We start from the raw sequence: 23,544 nt of genomic DNA, 5'->3' as shown, positions 1-23,544 counted from the left end.
AGTCAGAGAGTTGTTGTTAACGGTGCTAAATCCTGCTGGAAAGGGATAACACGTGGAGTTCCGCAAGGGTCTGTTTTGGGACCCGGACTGTTCAATATCTTCATCAATGATGTAGGTATTGGGATAGAGAGTACGCTTATTAAGTTTGCAGATGATACCAAACTGGGTGGGGTTGCAACTTCTTTGGAGGATAGGGACATAATTCAAAATGACCTTAGCAAGTTAGAGAAATGGTCAGAGGTAAACAGGATGAGGTTTAATAAAGAGAAATGCAAAGTGCTCCACTTAGGAAGGAACAATCAGTTCCACACATACAAGATGGGAAGCGACTGTCTAGGAAGGAGCATGGCGGAAAGGGATCTAGGGGTCATAGTGGACCACAAGTTGAATATGAGTCAACAGTGTGATGCTGTTGCAAAAAAAGCAAATATGATTCTAGGTTGTATCAACAGGTGTGTTGTAAGCAAAACTCGTGAAGTCATTCTGCCGCTCTACTCTGTGCTAGTTAGGCCTCAGCTGGAGTACTGTGTCCAGTTCTGGGCGCCACATTTCAAGAAAGATGTGGAGAAATTGGAAAGGGTACAGAGAAGAGCAACAAGAATGATTAAAGGTCTAGAGAACATGACCTATGAAGCCAGGCTTCATGAACCGGGCTTGTTTAGTTTGGAAAAAAGAAGATTAAGGGGGGACATGATAGTGGTTTTCAAATATCTAAAAGGGTGTCACAAGGAGGAAGGAGAAAATTTGTTCCTCTTGGTTTCTGAGGACAGGACAAGGAGTAATGGGCTTAAAGTGCAGCAGGGGAGGTTTAGATTGGACATTAGGAAAAAATTCCTAACTGTCAGGGTGGTCAAATATTGGAATAAATTGCCAAGGGAGGTGGTGGAATCTCCCTCTCTGGAGATATTTAAGAACAGGTTAGATAGACATCTGTCAGGGATGGTGTAGATGGAGCTTGGTCCTGCCTTGAGGGCGGGGGACTAGACTCGATGACCTCTCGAGGTCCCTTCCAGTCCTATGATTCTATGATTCTATGAGTGTGTTGATGGCACTCATGTCTGGACCTTGCTTTGACTAGGCAGTCATCCAAGTAGGGATATATGGTCACTCCCTGTCTCCTGAGGTGGGCTATGACTGCCACTAGGACCTTGGAAAATACTCTCAGAGATGTAGAGAGTCCGAAGAGTAGGACCATGTACTGAAAATGGTTTGGACCCATGTGTCTGAGGTAATTAGTGATGAAGGAAGAGGGTTGCATCAGGAGGCCAGCCGCATAGTGACAGCTGTAGCCATCGTTCTTATGGATGTCTGTGCTGCATCGAGAGCTTCTTGCAATGCTAGACGCGAAAACTGACTGCCCCTCAGAAACAATGGCTTTGAAATGTGCATTTTGGCTTTTGGGCAGATCAGCAATAAACATGTTTATTTTCATGGGATTGTTATGATAGCATTTACTAAGCAGGGCTGGATAAATTGCTACCCTCAGCTGGAGTGTGACTGAAGCATACACTCTTTTACCAAACGAGTCTAATCTTTTATTTTCTTTGTCAGATGGGGTTCAGCAATTTTGGTGCTTGTTTGTTTGCTGTGCAGCGTCCACCACAAGAGAATTGGGGGCGGGGGAAATGTGTGAAGAGAAATTCAGCTTGTAGGATATTAGTGAGTTCATGGGGAGTATCCTGTTCTTCCTCCACAGGGATATTTAGATCTTGTGCAACTCTTTTAAGTAAGTTTTGGAAAGAGGAAATGTCCTCCAAAGAGGTAGAATTGCCTCCCCTGTATCAGCTAATGGTGTTGTAGGAGCCAAAGATCCCATCGCTGACATAGGGGAATATTGGCTCTCATTATCACTCCTCCTAATGTGTCTGTGAGGAGATTCTGTAGATCATGAGTCTTATCTATATGTTTAATTTTAAATGGTCTCTTTCTGTGCTGTTCTGGTGGTTAATTCCACATTTGCCACTGTGGAGGGTACACCACGGGCAGGGGCATCCACAGATAGGGAGCCCAGGGAGTCATTTGCGCTCTGATACGGTCCAGTTGCAAGTGACTGTGTCCCCAGAGACCCTTTTGAATCAGGGAGCAGTTGTGATGAAAAGCACCAAAATCCTCTCCCTCTTCATGTGAGAGGGGAGATGGCGGATCGGAGTCATCAGAAAGCTGTGACTAAATGTGTCTGTCTTCATTCAAAGTGAAGAGATGACTCAATCTGCCAGACTTTATTCTCCCTGTACGTGATCAGGGGAGTTTGTGATGTGGGAGGCTGCGCTAGCTGAGAGGAGCCCGTTTATCCCAGAGCTAAGAAGGAGAGCTATTGCCCCTAATAGTTGAGAGGAAGGGGCAGTATTGACTGAGTGCTCTATCTCTTCTCTAGGTGCCATCACGAGAGGCTAAGGTACTGGTGGAGCTACCATAATGGTCAGCATTACCAGGGTTTCTGAGACTGGCACAGAATGGCCTGTTGCCTCTTGTGAGGGCAGCGTTTGAAGAGCTTTCTGGCTCATTACACTGTTCACCCAAAGTATCTGGGCAGTCAAACGTGCTCAGATGGTTCTTATCTGAGTGCTCTGACTTTTTTACCTCAGAATGCCTCTGGTGGGTTGCTGAGGTAACGAACTTGCCCTTCTCTAGGGGAGAGAAGAGTTGCATCAATGTGCAAGTCTTTATTCTCCCTGTAGGTAATCAGGGAAGGTTGTGATGCGGGAGGCTGCACTAGCTGAGAGGAGCCCGTTTATCTCAGAGCTAAGAAGGAGAGCTATTGCCCCTAATAGTTGAGAGGAAGAGGCAGTATTGACTGAGTGCTCTATCCCTTCTCTAGGTGCTGTCATGAGAGGCTGAAGTACCGGTGTAGCTGTCATTGGGGTCAGCGTTACCGGATTTGATGAGGCTGGCACAGAATTGCACTTTGCCTCTGTCACTGTCAGTGCAGTGTTTCAAGCGCTTTCAGGCTTACTACGCTGTTTGCCCGAAGTACCTGGGCAGCCAAACATGCTCAGACGGTTCTTGCCTGAGTGGTCTGACTTTTTTCTCTCAGACTGCCTCTTGGTGGGTTGCTGAGGTCAAATGATCCTGCCCTTCTTTTAGAGAGCTTAGAGTTATCTTTGTTAGGCATTAAGCCGTGCCCAGAGTCTGGGTCAGAGGCATGTCTTTTGTCGTTGTCATTATGGAGCTTTTTCAATACAAGCTCCTTCTCCCAGTGAGACCTGAGTCTCATTTTGACACAGTGGGGGCAGTCTCTGCGCGAATGAGAGCTCCCCAGATATTTGAGGCAGGAGACATGCCCATAGAGGCAGACACCGCGCCACTGCAGAGCGTGCAGCGTTTGAAGCCGGGAGAGCTCACACTGGCTTGTATGCTGAAGTGGCAGTTCAAACCCTGCACTCCTTTTTTTTTTTTTTTTTAACTAGTACTAATTTAATCTAAATAACAAGAAACAGTGAAAGACTTAACCAAAAACTAGTAACTAACTAAAAACTAACTCCTCTAACATCTAAGTGTGCTGAGGAGAGAAGAGCACTGCTGCATTTCGTTCGCAGCCAGGGACAGTAGAAAGGAACAGAATGGGGGCGTGGGGCCGCACCTGCATATAGCTAGTCAGGGAGTTTGCGCGCCGCGCGTGCACAGCCCCTGCTGAGGCACTGCTAGCTAAACTCCATCCAGAGGCGCTGGGATGCTCTACACCTGATGTGGAGCACCCCCAGGGACGTCTCTCAAAGGAGAACCATCTTATCTTCAAGAGATTGCACACGTCTACTCCAATACAGGTGACTCCTAAACAGTTGTGTAAGAGGTGGGCTTGGAGTTCATGGACATACTAACTGAAAAAGTGCTCAGCCAACACTGGTGTCATCCCTGGCGTGTTGAGTGAAGGCAGAGTGCAGAGAATGTGCACACCGATGCAGAATTTGCCACTCTGCAGATGTCCTGAAAGGGATTTACCCCAGGAAAGCAGCCAAGGTAGACTGCCATCTTGTAACACGTGTGAATGCACAATGGGATACAGGATGAGATTCTCTGAGTGGAGGTAGTGAATCCTTTCGTGGTCTACGCTACCATTATGAACAATGGGGTAGATCTTTGGAACAGCTTGGTCCTTTCTCCATAGAATGGTAGGGCCCTCATAACATCTAGAAAGTATAGATGTTGCTCCTCCTATTTTCACAGGACTTCAGGAAAAAAAACAGAAGGAAGATTTCTGGAGTGCAGTGGATCTGCAAAACCACTTTTGGGAAGAAAGCAGGGTGCAAATGCAACTGCTTCTTATCCTTAAAGAAAATCATGTATAGGTACAAAACACAAATAGAAAAATACAAAATCATGTATTTGTACCTTCATGAAGGTACAAATCTCTAAAATTCTACTGGCCAAACTGATGGCTACTAAAAAGGCCACCTTTCGCAAAAGGCAAATTAACAAGTATGGTGATAGAAATGTAGCCGTGTTAGTCTGGGGTAGTTGAAGCAAAATGCAGGACAATGTAGCACTTTAAAGACTGAGGAAGTGGGTCTGGCCCACGAAAGCTCATCATCTAACAAGTATGTTGCCAGAAGCTTGAACTGTGCTGTCCTGTTGGGATGCCCAGAGACCCAGATCAGGAGCTGAATGAAAGAACTAGAACTTTTTACTCCCTTAACAGTCACTGGTGCACACAGTCAGGTGGCAGGAGAGGGGAAAGGAGGGGAGGGGATGCACAGACTATCTGGACTGCAGACAAATCAAGCTTTCATGCTCATTTGCTGGAACCAAGGTGGGTAGACTCCAAGAAGTAATCAAAAACAAGAAGCTACCAGCCACTGTAAAATCCTGAATACCAAAACAATGGCCAACATGCAAACAGGCGTAACTCAGCCCATCAGCCCACTCTTTGCTGCGCATTGGGTTACCCACATTTGCCATCCTTCCCAGTCAAATACCTTTCTCTCCACATCATCCCATTTCATGCAGAGATGCTTGATGCCATTCAGAATTATTTGTTTTCATGTTATTTGTCATCTTCCTCTCTTCCTGCGTTTTCTGGCTGCTGTTTGTGGGCGGTACTTCCTAAACATTCTTTTTCCATGCTCCAGCTACCAATGTCTTCTTTTGTAGATTGTCTATGAGGGGGTTCCTTGCCCGGTAATTGTTCTACCTTTACTAGTTTCTCTCTGTTACTCTCAATATTTATGTCAGACATATGTGATGAAATGCAGCCAGCTTTTGCATATTTCTCTTGGTGCCATGTCTCACTGCTGAGTGTTATGATGGCAATAACGATCACTTTGTTCACTTTCAGTTTTGTCTTGAGGGAGGTGTTTTTGAGTCTTACAAATGCAGCATTTGCCTTCCTGATTTTTCTTACTTCCTTGAAGTTGATACCATTTTGGCTGATGGTACATCCAACATACATGAAATTGTCCATCTTCTTGTTTCACTCCTTCAATTTTGATTTATGTTCCTGTAATCCCCATTAACAGGACTTTATATTTCTTTGCATTGAATCCCAAACCTATCTTCTCCATTATTTCTTTTACCTAGTCTGTGCATTTTTGTAGTCCATTTGCATCTTCCTTGATGTTGTCAGCAAAGTCTAAAACAAATAGCTCTGAATTGTTCCATTTTAGGTCATATGTATCACTGTCACATTGCTTTAATCCATGGCTGATTACTAGCACGAACAGAAAAGGAGACAGGATGCACCCGTCTTACACCTATCTTGATGCTTTAAGACTAATGCTTCATTTTGAGTCGACGCAGACCGCCTTCATAATATCAGTTAATTTTGTTGGAATTCCACATTGTTTCACGTTTTACTCATTGTCTGTTTACATTATTGAATGCCTTTTGAAAGTCCATGAAATTAATGGCAAGACTGTCTTGGAATTCAGCTGCATTCTCAACAATCTGTCACAGGAGGAAAATAGTGTCTGTGCACAATCCCCCTTTTCTAAACCCAGACTGTGATTCATGTACAATACTAACCAAACTTCCCTTCATTCTATTCAGGAGGGCTGTGGCTAACACTCTCCCGTCCTCCTCACCCCCTCTCCAATTTGAGCAACTGCTTAGATGACTTTTCTTTAGTAATTTGATAATACCACAGAGGGGCCATTTTTCCAGCATTTTCTCATATGTCCAGATTTTGTTGTAGATTGACTAATTCCACATCTTCACCTCCATATTTAAACATTGCAGGATTAATATAATCCAAATCACATGCCTTGTTATTTTTATTTCTGCAATGCTTTCTTAACTTTTATGCAAAATGAGACTGCCTATGTCTGTCTTAGTCACAGGTAGAAAATATTAGTACTAGACACAAGAGTATTCAGAGGAGCAGATATAAGGAGTGACCATTACTTGCTTAAAGCAAACATCAACTTGGAAGGAAGAAAGAGAAGAAAGGGAGAAAGGAAGAAAATAGATTCAGATCTTTCAAGATTGCAGGATGAGTACCAGGGTCAGGGACACATTAGAAGCTCCTACAGATCTTGAAGAAAACAAGGTGAAAAAATATTGGGATAATTTTGAAAGAGCTAAGCTAGAAGCAGCCTAAGAGATAATTGGTAGAAAGAGGGGAAGAACAGTGGACTGCAGAAGAAACATGGAAAGTTACAAATAAAAGAAGAAAACAAAAGGCTCTAATGCTGCAACACGTGACTGAAGAAATAAAACAAACCTACAGGAACTGACAAAACAGTAAAGAAACAATGCAAAAAAGAGAAGCAAAATTGTATAGGGAAGCTGAGGAACAAGGGGAAATAAACAATACAACAGTCTACATGATCTTGAAACAGTGTCCCAGTTAAAGGGAAACAAGGAGAAATTCTGAGAACAAGAAAGTAGATGGGTGGAAGACTTTAAAGCAGGGGTGGGGAACCTATGGCCTATACCCAGCTCATGACTTGCCTTCACCTGGCCCGCAAGGCTCACCCGAGCAGTCGGGAAAGCCAGCATTAGACATTGGAGCTCTAGCCATGCTCCGCAGCAGTAGGGGACCCTGAGCCTCACGGGCCCACTCAAGGCAAGTTGCGGGCCAGATCCCGCCCATGGGTTCTGCCTGGCAGGGGGAGGAAGCGGCTCTGCACGCTGCAAGAAAGCGCTTCTGGCAGGGGCTCAAGCCCCCATTGGCTGAGATTCTCAAGCAATGGAGGCAGCGGGGGGAGGGAGCAGTGCGTACAGCGAAAGCTTCCTTATACTGCGCAGTGCAGAGCCACCTGTACCCCCCGGGAGCTGCGCCAGGTAGGTGCAGCACTCCTGCCCTCTCCTCAGGGCCAGATTAACCATTAACCATTGGTCCGTCTGTGGTTAGGCCTCCTGGTCCAACAGGCTTCCAGGAGGCAGAAGCATGGGGAAAGCTGCAGAAGGATGGAGCAAGGTAGTGGAGCAGGGCAGAGCACCTGCCATCTGTGCTTCCTGCTACTCAGCAGCCACCCCCTTCCCCACCCCAGGACTCCTCCCGCCCCTTCTGGAGCCTGGAGCTCTCCTGCCAGTAGGAAAGACAAGGTAAAGCAGCCCCCTATGGGGAGCTCAGCTGGCAGCCTGCTGCTTCCATTCCCTTGGGTCTGTGTCTCCCTGGCAGGTTGCAGGAACAGAGACACCGCCCATCAGTGCCAGGCATGCTCCGGCAAACAGGGGTGGGGTGACCAGACACTCAACATCTGCTTACTATGACCCATGCAAGCGGCTTTGTTCCACACCCCAATTTCTCTGGAGCTCTAATACTGAACTGTACTAAAAATCAAAGAAATCATGTTCTCCTTGATATATTTTTCTGTATTGGGATGCAGCCAAGTTCCTTCCTTATACTCAGCCTCATTCCACGGGCCAACGTGGGGTAGCAAAGTGCGGGAGGAAGGTCATCTCGACACTCAGTGTTGGAGGCTTCTCCTTGCCCAGGCTCTCCCACAAGGATTTTAAATTCACTTTAGCCGGACTACGATAGAAAACAGATGGAATAGGCTCAGACAGGGCTCTGTCCCTTTGCCAGGTCTCCACAGTTCAGTCCATCCCAAAAGTACTTCACATTTGATGTCTTCTGAGTTTCATTCAAAAAGCTTAAAGTGAAATAATCCTGAAGCTAATAATTTTTTCTGCCCCAACTTCTTCCCCAGGTGGAAATGTTGGGTGAGCACAGGATGAGTGAGAGTGGAGAAGGGAAGAGAACAAGGGCAAATTCCAGCTGACAGTTACCTTAATGACATTAGGCCAGGGTCTGGGAGAATAGATTTCTGCACAAGAATAGATTCTGGTCCCTTCTGCTTTTTCACCTCTTGATAGGATATTCAGAATGTCATTCACTTTTCTCCCCACTGTCTGCTTGGTCCTTCACTCTCTACACCAGCCTAGTAAACAAACACCAGCAAGACTAACTAGGGAGGGACTAGAGCTCTTTCCTCCTCATCGTAGAAAAGCTGAAAGGCATCAGATTAAGTTTGTTTAATCTATGTATGCTGATTTCAAAGAGCTAACACGATAGCAGGAAAGCAGCCATGGGAGACCGCGGGTAGTGGCATTACAGGGCGCAAAACTGATAGCATTTCCTGTTGATCTGGGTAACAAACAGGCCTATCTGTGGAGTCTCCCACCATTTGAAAATCTCTTTTGTAATCCAAGTGGAGAAAGACCTGCTGAGGCAACCTGCTGTCTACTCCTGCTTTGCTGGGATGGGAGAAGCCTTGAGGTGGATTAAACATGCTATGCAGAGCTCCCACAGATGGCTTGCTTCCCAGCGCAAGAGGGCAGAATGGGCCTCCACCCTGCCTGCTGGTGTAAAATATGGCTGCTGCATGGTCCGTGAGGACCTCGTTCAGCGTGAGGCAAGAACCCCTGGCAAACTGGAGGGACTGTCCTGAGCTCTCGGAAAGGGCTCTCTCTGGAGACCAGAGACCTGGAGTTCTGAGGACACTAAGTGGTCCCCCCAATCCAGCTCTAATGCATCCAAAATCGGAGTTTGGGGTCACAAAAAGATCATTCCTGAACAAACTGTGCAATGGTTGGGCTGCCAATCCACAGAAACGAGGACTCAGAACGGTACAGTGAGAACCAAATCTAGATGGAGATGGGCAGGTGTGGCCAGCCAGGCCTGAAAAGGTCTGATGCACAGCCTCACATGTTGTGTGATGTCAGTGCATGATGCTACGTGGCCCAGAATCCTCAGACAGCTGCATGCTACTGTAACTAGGTTGGCCTTAAGAAACCTCAGCAGGACCACAATTACCTGAAACCAGTCTCCCAAAAGGGAGGCTCTGGCTTGAGTGGAGTCTAGTACCTCTGCGATGACTCTACGCTCTGCACTGGGATGAGGGTAGACTTTTGAGTGCTTTCTAGTAATCCTAGGGCCAGGAATGTTGACTGGATGAGGGGGATGTTGGACTCCATCGAGCCCCAGGCTGCCCTGTCACTAGTCAGTTATCGGGATATGGAGAGACATGCGATGCTCATCTCCTCGGGAAGGGCGCCATCACCGCCAAGCCATATTTGGTGCAGACTTGCAGTAAAGCCAGCACGCTGAACATGTGCACGGCCCGCCACAAACCCGAGGAACCTTCTGTGGCCTCAGAAACAGACATGTGGAAATATTCACCCTTCGAATTGCGGGCAGCAGACCAAGGCCCAGGATCCAGAGAGGTAGTGAAAGAGGCCAGGGACACCGTGCAGAACTCGATGTAGGAACTCCCTGGAAGTAGGGGAGGGCCCTACAGGTGCCCAAACCAGGCCCCACCCTTGGTCCACCTATTTTCCGGAGACCAGCTTTCACTCTGCCTCTTCCTCAAGGCCCTGCCCTTGTTCTCTCTCTTCCCTCCCAGTGCCTCTGGTCTAGAAAAATCTGAGCCCTTGCTTGGCTTTTGGAATCAGGAAACAACGGGAGCAGAACCCCTTTCCTTTCACGTTTTGTGGAACCTCTTCCAGGCTCCCACCTGAAGGAGAAATTGGACTTGCTGGACCAAGAATTGATCATGAGAAGGGGGTGGGGGGCACAAACCAAGTGTCTATCCCACTGCACCCAGTAGTCCGAGGGGACACCAGGGATCAGTTAACCAGTTAAAAGTTAGATTTAACTGGTTAACTGCTTAAGTGGGATCCTGTGGGTGAGGGGCCTGTCATGATTATGAGGGTTAGCCAGCAGCCTGGGGATTAAGGGGTTAACTACACCTAGCCAGAAGGAGTGACTAGTAGGAATGTAGGTGGGACTTTCAAACTGGGACAAAGGAATTTGGTTTTTTTTTCCTTCTCTCCCTTTTGTCTCTGGGAGTGAGTTCTCTGCAGCTACAGAGAGGGACAAGCATGTCTCTCTCTCTCTCTCCAAGACACCATTCTTCATTTTCTGTAAGTAGGGTAAAGTTTAGGTAGTTTCGTTAGGTTTTATTGTTTTAAGGATTGGGTATCGGATCTGAGATCTGGCACTGTTTAAAAGATGTTTTGGCTTTTCATTGTAACTATGGGTATGTCTACACTACAAAGTTAATTCAAACTAACGGACGTTAATTTGAATTAACTTTGATAGGCGCTACACTAGCGCTCCGCTAGTTCGAACTTAATTCGAACTAGCGGAGCGCTTAGTTCGAACTAGGTAAACCTCATTGTACGAGGACTAAACCTAGTTCGAACATACTAGTTCGAATTAAGGGGTGTGTAGCCCCTTAATTCGAACTAGTGGGAGGCTAGCCCTCCCCAGCTTTCCCTGGTGGCCACTCTGGCCAACACCAGGGAAACTCTATTGCCCCGCTCCTGGCCCCGGACCCCTTAAAGGGGCACGGGCTGGCTACGGTGCCCGTGCCAGGTACAAGCCTGCCAGCACCCAGCATGGCTTAACAACCACGTAAAAGAAGCAGAGAGAGATAGAGAGACATCTTTTAAAAAATAGAAGTCAAATCCTAGTGAGGTAAATAGAAAAGAGCATAAACACTGCCAAATGAAGTGTAAAAATGTAATAAGAAAAGCCAAAAAGGAGTCTGAAGAACAGCTAGCCAAAAACTCAAAAGATAATAATAAAATGTTTTTTAAGTATATCTCAGAAGCAGGAAGCCTGCTAAACAACCAGTGGGGCCCCTGGACAATCTAGATACAAAAGGACACAAAGACGATAAAGTCATTGTGGAGAAACTAAATGAATTCTTTGCTTCAGTCTTCATGGCTGAGGATAGGATACAAATCATAGTTAACAGTTCTGCAATTTCCCATTTGAGTTCTTTCAGAACTCGAGTGAATGCCATCCAGTCCCGGTGACTTGTTACTGTTAAGTTTATCAATTAATTCCAAAACCTCCTCTAATGACCCTTCAATCTGTGACAAGTCCTCAGATTTGTCACCTACAAAAGATAGGTCAGGTTTGGAATATCTGATAATCTGTATCCAATGACTGGAAGATAGCTAATGTAACACCAATATTTAAAAAGGGCTCTAGAGGTGATCCTGGCAATTACAGACCAGTAAGTCTAATGTCAGTACTGGGAAAATTAGTTGAAACAATATTAAAGAATAAAATTGTCAGACATGTAAAAGAACACAATTTGTTGGGCAAAAGTCAAGATGGTTTCTGTAAAGGGAAATCATATCTTACTAATCAATTAGAGTTCTTTGAAGGGGTCAACAAATGTGTGGACAAAGGGGATCCAGTAGATATAGTATATTTAGATTTCCTGAAAGCCTTTGACAAGATCCCTCACCAAAGGCTCTTACGTAAAGTAAGTTGTCTTGGGATTAGAGGGAAGATCCTTTCATATACTGAGAACTGGTTAAAAGACACGAAACAAAGGGCAGGAATAAATGGTAAATTTTCAGAATGGAGAGGGGTAACTAGTGGTGCTCCCCAAGGGTCAGTCCTAGGACCAATCCTATTCAACTTTTTCATAAATGATCTGGAGAAAGGGTAAACAGGGAGGTGGCAAAGTTTGCAGATGATACTAAACTGCTCATGGTAGTTAAGACCAAAGCAGACTTTGAAGAACTTCAAAAAGATCTCACAAAACTAAGTATCAGAGGGGTAGCCGTGTTAGTCTGAATCTGCAAAAGCGGCGAGGAGTCCTGTGGCACCTTATAGACTAACTGAAGTGTAGAAGCATAAGCTTTCGTGGGCATGCATCTGACAAAGTGGGTCTTTGCCCATGAAAGCTTATGCTCCTATACTTCAGTTAGTCTATAAGGTGCCACAGGACTCCTCGCCGCTCTCACAAAACTAAGTGACTGGGCAACAAAATGGCAAATAAATTGAAAGTGGATAAATGTAAAGTAATGTGCATTGGAAAAAATAACCCCAACTATACATATAATATGATGGGGGCTAATTTAGCTACAACTAATCAGGAAAGAGATCTTGGAGTCATCGTGGATAGTTCTCTGAAGACGTCCACACAGTATGCGGCGGCAGTCAAAAAAGCAAACAGGATGTTAGGAATCATTAAAAAAGGGATAGAGAATAAGACGGAGAATATCTTATTGCCCTTACATAAATCCATGGTGATACGCCCACATCTTGCATACTATGTACAGATGGGGTCTCCTCATCTCAAAATAGATATACTAGCATTAGAAAAGGTTCAGAGAAGGGCAATTAAAACAATGAGGGGTTTGGAACGGGTCCCATATGAGGAGAGATTAAAGATACTAGGACTCTACAGCTTGGAAAAGAGGAGACTGAGGGGAATATGACAGAGGTCTATAAAATCATGAGAGGTGTGTAGAAAGTAAAGAAGGAAAGGTGATTTACTTGTTCCCATAATATAAGAACTAGGGGCCACCAAATGAAACTAATGGGCAGCAGGTTTAAACCAAATAAAAGGCAGTTCTTCTTCACACAGTGTGTAGTCAACCTGTGGAACTCCTTGCCTGAGGAGGTTGTGAAGGCTAGGACTATAACAGGGTTTAAAAGAGAACTAGATAAATTCATGGAGGTTCAGTCCATCAATGGCTATTAGCCAGGATGGGTAAGGAATGGTGTCCCTGGCCTCTGTTTGTCAGAGGGTGGAGATGGATGGCAGGAGAGAGATCGCTTGATCAGTATCTGTTCAGTTCACTGCCCCGTGACACCTGGCACTGGCCACTGTCGGCAGCCCGGCTACCGGGCTGGATGGACCTTTGCTCTGACCCAGTGTGGCCATTCTTATGTTCTTATGACTTTGGTGCCTCTTGGCCAGCTGCCAATTGCAGTTCTTCAACATTGGGGATGGGGAGCAGTGCTCGGACTCCTCCTGAAGGGTTAGAATTCGGGTACGAGCGACTCTGCTCTGAAGCCAGCCTCTGAGCTGCATCTATGAGGACTTTTAATCGAACCTCTTGGTCCTTTTTTGTGTGAGGCTTGAAGCTCACACATCTGGCAGGGGTCCTCTCTGGGAGTATCCCTCAAGCACTGGAGAGAACTCAGATGTGGGCTGCACGGGGCACTGTCCTGCTGCTTCAAGCTCTGTGCCTCCTGCCTGGCAGCAAGGCCTACCCAGGCACCAGGGAACGGATAATTGTGGCAGAGAAAAATTCCAGTCCTGGTACACTAAAACTGGCTACATACAACGCTATACCTGCCAAGCAAAGGGAGAAGCTGCAGTGACCATCATGGCCTGTAAGAGGGAACAGAGAGGGCGCGGGGTGGGCAGCAGCATTCCCTCTAATCTGTATGCCCATGTAAGGAATGGAGTTTGTTATGTGCACCAATATGGAGATGATGCCTGCCTCTCCTCTAGCCATGGAAGCTCCCTGCTGGGGCTGCAGGCAGGGCGCTCTTCACACAGCAACCCTGACTTCCTGCACGGACTCATCAGGTAGCTATGCGGCCAAGCAGCTTACAGGGAACTTAGCTCCTTACCCTGAACTGGGAGCTGACGGTTGGTCTGCGCCGCTGGGTTCCCATCTTGAGAGTTTCCTCACTGCTCCGGCTGGGGACTCTTTCAAAGAGGTCGTAGATGAAGTCCAGCCTGGCAGTGAGGAGGAACACGAGGATCAGACACAGGAAAGACATAACATCAAAACTTGTGGGCTTACTTACCACCCTATACCCTGCCCCAGGTATCCCATTTATTCCTCCTCACAACAGCAGGCTGCAACATAGGGCTCATCAGGGTATCCCTGCCCTGTAGATGTACCACCCCCCAAACTGCCACAACGCTGGCAGTAGCTCACACACAAGACGCAGAGCTGCATTCCCTTGAAGCACAACGTTACACAGTGCTCTGCGTTCCGGCTTAGTCAGCATGCGTCCTTTCTCTTGCTGCACAGACCCCCAAGCAGGAACTATGCCAACAGCAGCCCACATGCCAGTCAGATTGCTGCATCTCTTCTTTCTCGTGGCACCCGGACAGCATCCCAGTCACACTTCACAGACCCCACCTCTTCGAGGTGAACCACAGGTTAGCCTAGAAGGCACTGTGAGCCTTGATACATATGCAGCCTGTTTCCAATCCTTCTCTTGATCTACTTTTCCTTGTGCAGAGGCATTCACCTGCTCCAGTATCTCTATGTTATTACCATTATTATTATTTCTAGAAGATCTTATTTTTCTATCTGGATGAACAGTTCTTGGTTTGTCTATAATGTTGACAAGAATGAGCAGCGTCAAAGGCTTTCTGAAAGTCCAAGGTCCCTCACCAAAGGCTCTTAAAGCAAAGTAAGAAGTAGGAGAAAGTCCTCTCAGACCAGTAAATGGTAAAAAGATAGAAAACAAAGGGTACGAATAAATGGTTAGTTTTCAGAATGGAGACAGGTGAACAGTGGCATCCCAGAAAGATGTGTACTGGGACTGATGTCTATCAGGGATGGTCTAGACAGTATTTGGTCCTGCCATGAGGGCAGGGGACTGGACTTGATGACCTCTTGAGGTCCCTTCCAGTCCTAGTAGTCTATGATTCTATGAGTCTTGTGGCACCTTATAGACTAACAGATGTATTGGGCATAAGCTTTCATGGGCAAAGACCCACTTCGTCAGATGCTTTTCTATTTTGTAAGTAATACACTCATGTTAAAGAGATTGCACTATAGTTACTTATATGAGGTGAATTGAAAAATACTATTTCTTTTGTTCCTCAATTTTACAGTGTAAATATTTGCAATAAAAAGAACATAAAGCGAGCACTGTATACTTTGCTTTCTGTGTTGTAATTAAAATCAATAAGTTTGAAAATGTAGAAAAATATGCAAAATATTTAATAATTTTCAATTGGTATTCTATTTAAAATTTGAAATTTGATTTGTCCCTTTCATATGTCTTCATTTTTTTAATTGTATCCTTTGGTATATATAGTAATAGAAATGTAGCCGTGTTAGTCTGGTGTAGCTGAAGCAAAATGCAGGACTATGTAGCACTTTAAAGACTAACAAGATGGTTTATTAGATGATGAGATTTCGTGGGCCAGACCCACTTCCTCAGATCAAATAGTGAAAGAAAATAGTCACAACCATAGATACCAAAGGATACAATTAAAAAAAATGAACACATATGAAAAGGACAAATCACATTTCAGAACAGAAGGGGGATGCGGGGGGAGGGAAGGAAGGTAAGTGTCTGTGAGTTAATGATATTAGAGGTGGGGAAAGGTAGATATCTGTGAGCTAATGGTATTAGAGGTGATAATTAGGGAAGCTATCTTTGTAATGGGTAAGGTAGTTGGAATCTTTGTTCAATCTCCCCCGGAGAGTGTCGAATTGTAGCATGAATGACAGTTCAGAGGATTCCCTTTCAAGTGCAGATGTAAAAGGTCTTTGTAGCAGAATGCAGGTAGTTAAGTCATTGAGACAGTGTCCTTTCTGGTTGAAATGGCAAGAAATTGTTTTTTCTTTGTGATCCTACACCCCACCATCAACCTCAGCCTGGACCATTCTACATGAGAGGTCCACTTCCTGGACACCACAGTACAAATCAACAATGGAAAATTAGACACCACTCTCTACAGAAAACCCACTGACTCATACAGTTACCTACATGCTTCCAGCTCCCATCCAGAACACACCACACGATCCATCGTCTATACCCAAGCCCTTCGATACAACCGCATCTGCTCTAATCCCACTGACAGAGACCAGAAGCTTCAGGATCTCAACCAAGCATTTATAAATCTCAACTACCCACCCGGAGAAATAAAAAAGCAAATTGAAAGAGCCAGATGAATACCTAGAAACCATCTACTTCAAGATAGACCCAAGAAAACTAACAATAGAACACCACTTGTCATCACCTACAACCCCCAACTTAAACCTGTCCAACACATTATCAATAAACTACAGCCTATACTGGAACAGGATACCATACTCCAAGAGGCTCTGGGAGACAGAACCATAGTCTCCTATAGATAACCACCTAACCTCAAGATGATTCTTACCAACCACCACAGGACATGATCTGGAGAAGGGGGTAAGCAGTGAGGTAGTAAAGTTTGCAGATGATACCAAACTGTTTAGGATAGTCAAGACAGAAGCAGACTGTGAGGGACTCCAAGAAGATCTCACCAAACTGAGTGATTGGGCAACAAAATGGCAAATGAAATTTAATGTGGATAAGTGTAAAGTAATGCACATCGGGAAAAATAACCCCAACTATACGTACAGTATGATGGGGGCTAATTTGGCTACGACAAATCAGGAAAGAGATCTTGGAGTTATCGTGGACAGTTCTCTGAAAACTTCCACACAGAGTGCAGCTGCGGTCAAAAAGGCAAATAGGATGCTAGGAATTATTAGGAAAGGGATAGAAAATAAGACCCAGAATATCTTACTGCCCCTGTATAAAACTATGGTACGCCCACATCTTGAATACTGTGTACAGATGTGGTCTCCTCACCTCAAAAAAGATATTTTGGCCTTGGAAAGGGTTCAGAAAAGGGCAACTAAAATGATTAGGGGTTTGGAATGGGTCCCATATGAAGAGAGGTTAAAGCGACTGGGACTTTTCAGTTTAGAAAAGAGGAGACTGAGGGGGGATATGATAGAGGTCTATAAACTCATGAGTGCTGTGGAGAGGGCTGATAAAGAAAAGTTATTTATTAGTTCCCATAATAGAAGAACTGGAGGACACCAAATGAAGTTAATGGGTAGCAGGTTTAAAACTAATAAAAGAAAGTTCTTCTTCACACAGCGTGTAGTCAACCTGTGGAACTCCTTGCCAGAGGAGGCTGTGAAGGCTAGGACTATAGTAGAGTTTAAAGAGAAGCTGGATAAATTCATGGAGGTTAGGTCCATAAAAGACTATTAGCCAGGGGATAAAATGGTATCCTTGGCCTCTGTTTGTCAGAGGCTGGAGAGGGATGGCAGGAGACAAATCGCTTGATCATTGTCTTCGGTCCACCCTCTCTGGGGCACCTGGTGCTGGCGACTGTCGGTAGACAGGATACTGAGCTAGATGGACCTTTGGTCTGACCCAGTACGGCCGTTCTTATGTTCTTATGACATACCACACTAATACCAACCCTGGTACCTTCCTTTGTGTGACGGAGCGGGTCGGCCCCCCCCCGGGGAGGCGAACCCACCCCGCACTAACCCAGCGGTCACCCTGACCTTCTTCGGGGCAACTCGAGATCCGGGGGTGATATGCGGCGCGTGCTCAGCTGCTGCTGCCCAGCTGAGCGGCAGCTCCAGGAATCCCCCGTTGACCGGGAGCTGGGAAAGGGGGAAGGAGGAGGGGCCTGCGTACGTGACGTCGGACGCCATCACACCCGTACGCCGTCGCGGGCATTTCAAAAAGCCGGCTGACTCCGTCGGAGGAGGAGGAGGAAGGTGGAGAGCAGTGGGAGGGAGCGCAGTGGGGCGAGCAGCGAAGGGTTCGGACGCCCGGAGGCGAACCGGAGGCTGGGAGAGACGGAGCGAGGACACCGGGATTAGGGCAGGGTGACCAGCGGGAGGAGATAGGAAGTAGCCCAGGGCAGGGCAAGGAGCCGGCGTGCTGGTGAGTTGCGGGCCAGCACCCCCCCCCCAGCAGGGCAGGACGAACTGATCCTGACCCTACGGCCCTGAGCTGGGGTCCGGGAGAGAGGGCGGGCCCGGACCCACCTATCTCCCCTCCCGACTACGGGGGATTGAAATCGCAACTGTCTCAGCGCTGCAGAGACGGCGGGGAACACTGAGGGGTGAACGGAGGAGAAGGGGGCGCCACTCCGTTACACGTGGTGGAGAACGTGGGTATAAGTAGTACTGCGAACCCCAAACACTGGTAGATATAGACACGCCCCCCCCAAAAAAGGAAAGAGACTGGAAAAGGTAAAGAGGAAGCGGCGGGCAGAAGGCAGCCCAGAGCAAGCCAACCCGCCACGTGAGTCCGAAGGGTCGACCCACGGGAAGATGGATGCGGCCGACATATTTAAGTGGCTGTCAGACAATCAACATCAACAAGAGCAGCAGCAGACAGCCCTGCTCCAACAACTGGCCACCCAGCAGTGTGACCAACAAGCCCAGCTCCTACGGGACGTCTCGGAGCAGTTCCAAGCGCAACAGGACCGCTGGGTGAGACAATGGGGGAGCTTAGGCAGAGGTCAGGCCCCGATGCCCGGGGGAGAAGGGGCGGACGGGGGGGCCCTAGCCCAACTGCCAGTGAGGCTGACCAAGATGGGCCCCTCGGACGACCCAGAAGCCTTTCTGGTCACGTTTGAAAGAGTAGCCACCGCCGCCCGGTGGCCAGATCAACACTGGGCCATAGTACTAGCTCCGTACCTCACGGGCCCAGCCCAGTTGGCGTACCGGAGTCTAGACCCACGAGATGCCCTACATTATTTTAAGGTGAAGGCGGCAATCTTAGACCAATTAGGCGTCACACCTGAGACATACCGACAACGGTTCAGACAGGAAAAATATCCCCCTGGGGCTCGGCCACGGGTAGTAGCCCAGCGGCTCAAGGAGGCCGGCTGGCGCTGGTTGGAACCAGACCAGCAAACTGGGCCCCACGTAGCAGAGAAGGTGGTGGTGGAGCAATTCATCCACATCCTACCGGGGGGGGACAGCGGTGGGTGCGGCGACACAAACCCACATCACTAGGCGAAGCAGTAACCTTAATGGAGGACTATTTGGCAGCCAAGGGAGGAGGGGAAGCGAGCGGCCCGCGGAAAGAACAGCCCATGGGAGCTGGGCGGGGGGCTCGACTTCCCCCACGGCAAGGGGAACTCCGTAACCCAGCAGGGCCCCCCAGCCCTGGGAAGAGCAGAGTACGGCGCTTGGCCCCGGTGTGGAGTAAGCCACCAAGGGAGGATCCTGCACCACGCCCGGTGACCCGGGAGGAAGTGAAGGACAACCCACCCCTATCGCAAGGCGCCGGAGGTGCGTGTTACCAGTGTGGCCTAAGAGACTGGCCGGGATTTGAACAGGCCCTCCGGGAATGGCAAAGGGGAGAGGCCGTCCTGGCCACCGACCCAGGGGATACGGCGCCAAGCAAGCCGGAGGGAGTACCCGGGGCAGACCTGCACATAGGGGAGGACAAATGGCCCCCTGATTTCGTGCGCGAACAGAGAGAACACCCCCTTTTACAACGAGCCTGGGAGAACGCGTCCGGGAAGGGGGGCGAAGGGGAAGCTGTGACCAGGGATTTGACATACCCGTATTTCGAGATCCAGGACGACCGCCTCTATAGAGTCACAGGGGGCGGGAACCCGGGGAGGTGACCACCCAACTGATTGTCCCGGCTAAATACCACCGGCGGCTGATGGAGCTGGCCCATAGTAACCCCTGGGTCGGGCACCTCAGGTATGAAAAGACGGTGCACCGCCTACTGCAAAGGTTTTACTGGCCAGGTATTTACCGCGCAGTAAAAGATTTTTGTGATTCGTGCCCCGAGTGCCAGAGGACAGGGCCGGGACAGGTGCCCAAGGCACCACTAATTCCAATGCTGGTAATAGACGCCCCCTTCCAAAGAATAGCGATGGACATAGTTGGCCCGTTAGAACGAACAAAAAACCAGTTCCAGTATATACTGGTAGTCGTTGACTATGCGACCCGCTATCTGGAGGCAATCCCGCTCCGGAATACCACCGCCCCTACTCTGGCGAATGAACTGATTAAGATCTTTTCGCGAGTAGGTCTACCCAAAGAGATCCGTACAGATCAAGGAACGAACTTCACCTCAACCCTAATGAAGGAACTATGCCGCCTGTTGCGGGTACGGACTTTACGGACATCAGTCTACCATCCCCAGACCGACGGCCTCGTGGAGAGGTTTAACCTGACACTTAAAGGAATGCTTAAGAAATTCGTGGAAGAAGAACCCAAAGAGTGGGACCGGGCCCTGCCAGCATTGATGTTCGCAGTAAGGGAAGTACCCCAAGCCTCCACAGGCTTCTCACCGTTCGAACTCCTGTACGGTAGGCAACCACAAGGGCTCCTAGACATAATAAGGGAGACCTGGGAGGAGCAGGAGACCCGGGTACAGGGTACGGTCCAGTATATTCTTAAGTTAAGGGAAACACTACGCCAGGTAGGGGACCTTGCAAAGCGTAATCTGGAGGGAGCACAAGAACGGCAAATGCAGCATTATAACCAAAACGCCCGTCTGCGCACCTTCCAACCGGGAGACAGGGTTCTCCTGTTATTACCGGAGCAACCATCTAAGTTGTTAGCTCGGTGGCAGGGCCCTTTTGAGGTGACCAGGAGAGCAGGAGACGTAAACTATGAAATCAGAATGCCCGGTAAGAGGAAAGCCACCAATATTTACCATATTAACCTTCTTAAGGCGTGGCGGGAGCAGGAGGCTCTGGCAAGTGGGACAGGAACACCTAGAGAGGAAGGGATGACGAGGGGACTCCACCTAGACTCACAGCTGACGCCAGAATAGGACAGGGAGCTCCACGAGCTGCTAGACGACTTCTCCCAGGTCCTAACAGAGACGCCGGGGCAGACTAAAATAACCTGTCACCCAATCGTGACCGAGCCGGGCCGACTAGTACGGGATTCGGTCAGGTCGCTCCCAAGAAAACTGTGGGGGACGGTGCGGCAAGAACTGGACAAAATGCTACGCTGGGGAGTGACAGAGGAGTCGCACAGCGCCTGGCGGAGCCCCATCGTGCTGGTCCCTAAGACCGACGGAACGATCCGGTTTTGCATCGATTTCCGGAAGGTCAACGCACTGTCGGTGTTCGATGCCTATCCGATGCCGTGGATCGACGAGCTGTTAGAGAGGTTGGAAGCTGCCCGGTACTTGTCCACGATCGATTTATCGAAAGGCTACTGGCAGATCCCATTAACGGATGATGCCCGCGAGAAGTCAGCCTTCTCTACACCTTTCGGATTGTATCAATTTAAGCGGATGCCTTTCAGACTTCATGGAGCAGCCACAACGTTTCAGCGGCTGATGGATCGAGTGTTACGACCCCACGCATCATACACGGCAGCCTACCTGGATGACAATCATATTCAGCCCAACTTGGGCCGAGCATCTACAACGAATAAGGGCGGTGTTATCCTCATTACGAGACGCCGGGTTGACCGCCAACCCCACTAAATGTCACTTTGGCCAGCGGGAGGTTTCATACCTAGGCTACACGGTAGGGGCGGGCCAAATCAAACCACAGATAAGTAAAATCGAGGCCCTGCGGGACTATCCCGCGCCGACCACAAAACGTCAAGTCCAACAATTTTTGGGGCTCGCCAGTTACTACAGGCGATTCGTGCCAGACTTCACAAGCCTAGCAGCCCCGTTAACAGATCTAACACGGAATGCCGCCCTAAATAAGGTACGGTGGGGGCCCGAATGTGAAAGCGCCTTTCAGACACTTAAACAACGGTTGACCCGGGCCCCAATACTAGCGCAACCCGATTTTACTAAACCTTTTGTTTTATAGACAGACGCCTCCGAGCGGGGGCTCAGCGCCGTACTTTCTCAAGGGAAAGGTGGGGAGGAACACCCAATTGTGTATGTGAGCCATAAACTGCTCCCGCGGGAGCAAGGATACTCCACAATAGAGAAGGAGGCCCTAGCAGTTAAATGGGCTATTGATGTTTTACGATATTATCTCCTAGGTAGCTTGTTCAAGGTGGTGATGGACCATGCACCCCTCCGATGGCTTCTGGCCATGCAGGACTCCAATCCGCGCATCTTGAGATGGTACCTGGCCCTGCAGCCATACCATTTTGAGGTCAGCCACAGGGTGGGGAAAGACCATGGAAACGCAGACTTCTTTTCTAGAAGCGCTGAAGGAGTACAAAAAATGGACAAAGAGGGGGGGCGCACCTTAAAGGGGGAGGCGTGTGACGGAGCGGGTCGGCCCCCCCCGGGGAGGCGAACCCACCCCCGCACTAACCCAGCAGTCGCCCTGACCTTCTTCGGGGCAACTCGAGATCCGGGGGCGACATGTGGCGCGTGCTCAGCCGCTGCCGCCCAGCTGAGCGGTGGCGCCAGGAATCCCCCGTTGACCGGGAGCTGGGAAAGGGGGAAGGAGGAGGGGCCTGCGTACGTGACGTCGGATGCCATCACGCCCGTACGCCGTCGCGGGCATTTCAAAAAGCCGGCTGACTCCGGCGGAGGAGGAGGAAGGTGGAGAGCAGTGGGAGGGAGCGCAGCGGGGCGAGCAGCAAAGAGTTAGGACGCCCAGAGGTGAACCGGAGGCTGGGAGAGACGGAGCGAGGACACCGGGATTAGGGCAGGGTGACCAGCAGGAGGAGATAGGAAGTAGCCCAGGGCAGGGCAAGGAGCCAGCGTGCTGGTGAGTTGCGGGCCAGAACCCCCCCCCCTTCCCCCAGCAGGGCAGGACGAACTGATCCTGACCCTACGGCCCTGAGCTGGGGTCCGGGAGAGAGGGCGGGCCCGGACCCACCTATCTCCCCTCCCGACTATGGGGGATTGAAATCGCAACTGTCTCAGTGCTACAGAGACGGCGGGGAATACTGAGGGGCGAACGGAGGAGGAGGGGGCGCCACTCCATTACACCTTGCAACAAACCCCGTTGCCAGCTTTGTCCACATATTCATTCTGCTGATACCATTATTGGACCTAACCAAGTGAGTTATAAGATCAAGAACACATATTCCTGCGCATCCAGAAATATAATTTATGCTATCATGTGCCGAAGTGTCCGTCTGCTATGCACATTGGACAAACGTCTCAGACACTTCGCCAAAGGATTAATGCCCACAAAACAGATATCAGACGGATATATGGTTGTGACAATTTTCTTCCACTATTTGATCTGAGGAAGTGGGTCTGGCTCACGAAAGCTCATTACCTAATAAACCATCTTGTTAGTCTTTAAAGTGCTACATAGTCTTGTATTTTGTTTCAGCTACCCCAGACTAACACGGCTACATTTCTATCACTATTTAGCAATGTGATTGAAACTGTAATTAATCACAGTTAATTTTTTAATCATGATAAATGAGTCAATCGTGTGAGTTAACTGTGATTACAGACTCACTCACTATCCCTCTGAAGCTTATCTACACACTGTTCACTGTCTTTTTTTCTTCCTCCCCTTCAATTTTTCTTCCTTCCCTCCCCCTATTTATTTTCGGATCTGGACTTCCAACACTCCGGTCATCTGACAAAGTGGGTTGGGCTCACGAAAGCTCATGATACCTGTTAGTCTTTGAAGTGCTACTAAACTATTGGTTGTTTTTTAAATGTTTTCCTGTTACAGACTAACTTGGCTACCCCTCTGAAGCTTGCGATTAATGGAC

The 23,544-nt window shown here is 48.4% G+C and overlaps 1 protein-coding gene across 5 annotated transcripts in view; it reads right to left on the bottom strand.

Moving 5' to 3' along the window:
* LOC102447238 (unconventional myosin-X-like) overlaps nucleotides 1-23,544 on the bottom strand; it is a 311,005-nt gene that overhangs the window by 156,543 nt on the left and 130,918 nt on the right. For all 5 annotated transcript variants that reach the window (XM_075914469.1, XM_075914465.1, XM_075914468.1 and 2 more), the window contains one exon: nucleotides 13,775-13,883. In XM_075914469.1, coding sequence (XP_075770584.1) covers nucleotides 13,775-13,883 — 109 coding nt within the window. The remainder of the gene's footprint in view (nucleotides 1-13,774; nucleotides 13,884-23,544) is intronic.

The sequence above is a fragment of the Pelodiscus sinensis genome, unplaced genomic scaffold (genome assembly GCF_049634645.1).
Source record: "Pelodiscus sinensis isolate JC-2024 unplaced genomic scaffold, ASM4963464v1 ctg77, whole genome shotgun sequence".
NCBI lineage: Eukaryota > Metazoa > Chordata > Testudines > Trionychidae > Pelodiscus > Pelodiscus sinensis.
This window is presented reverse-complemented; position numbering and strand designations above follow the sequence as displayed.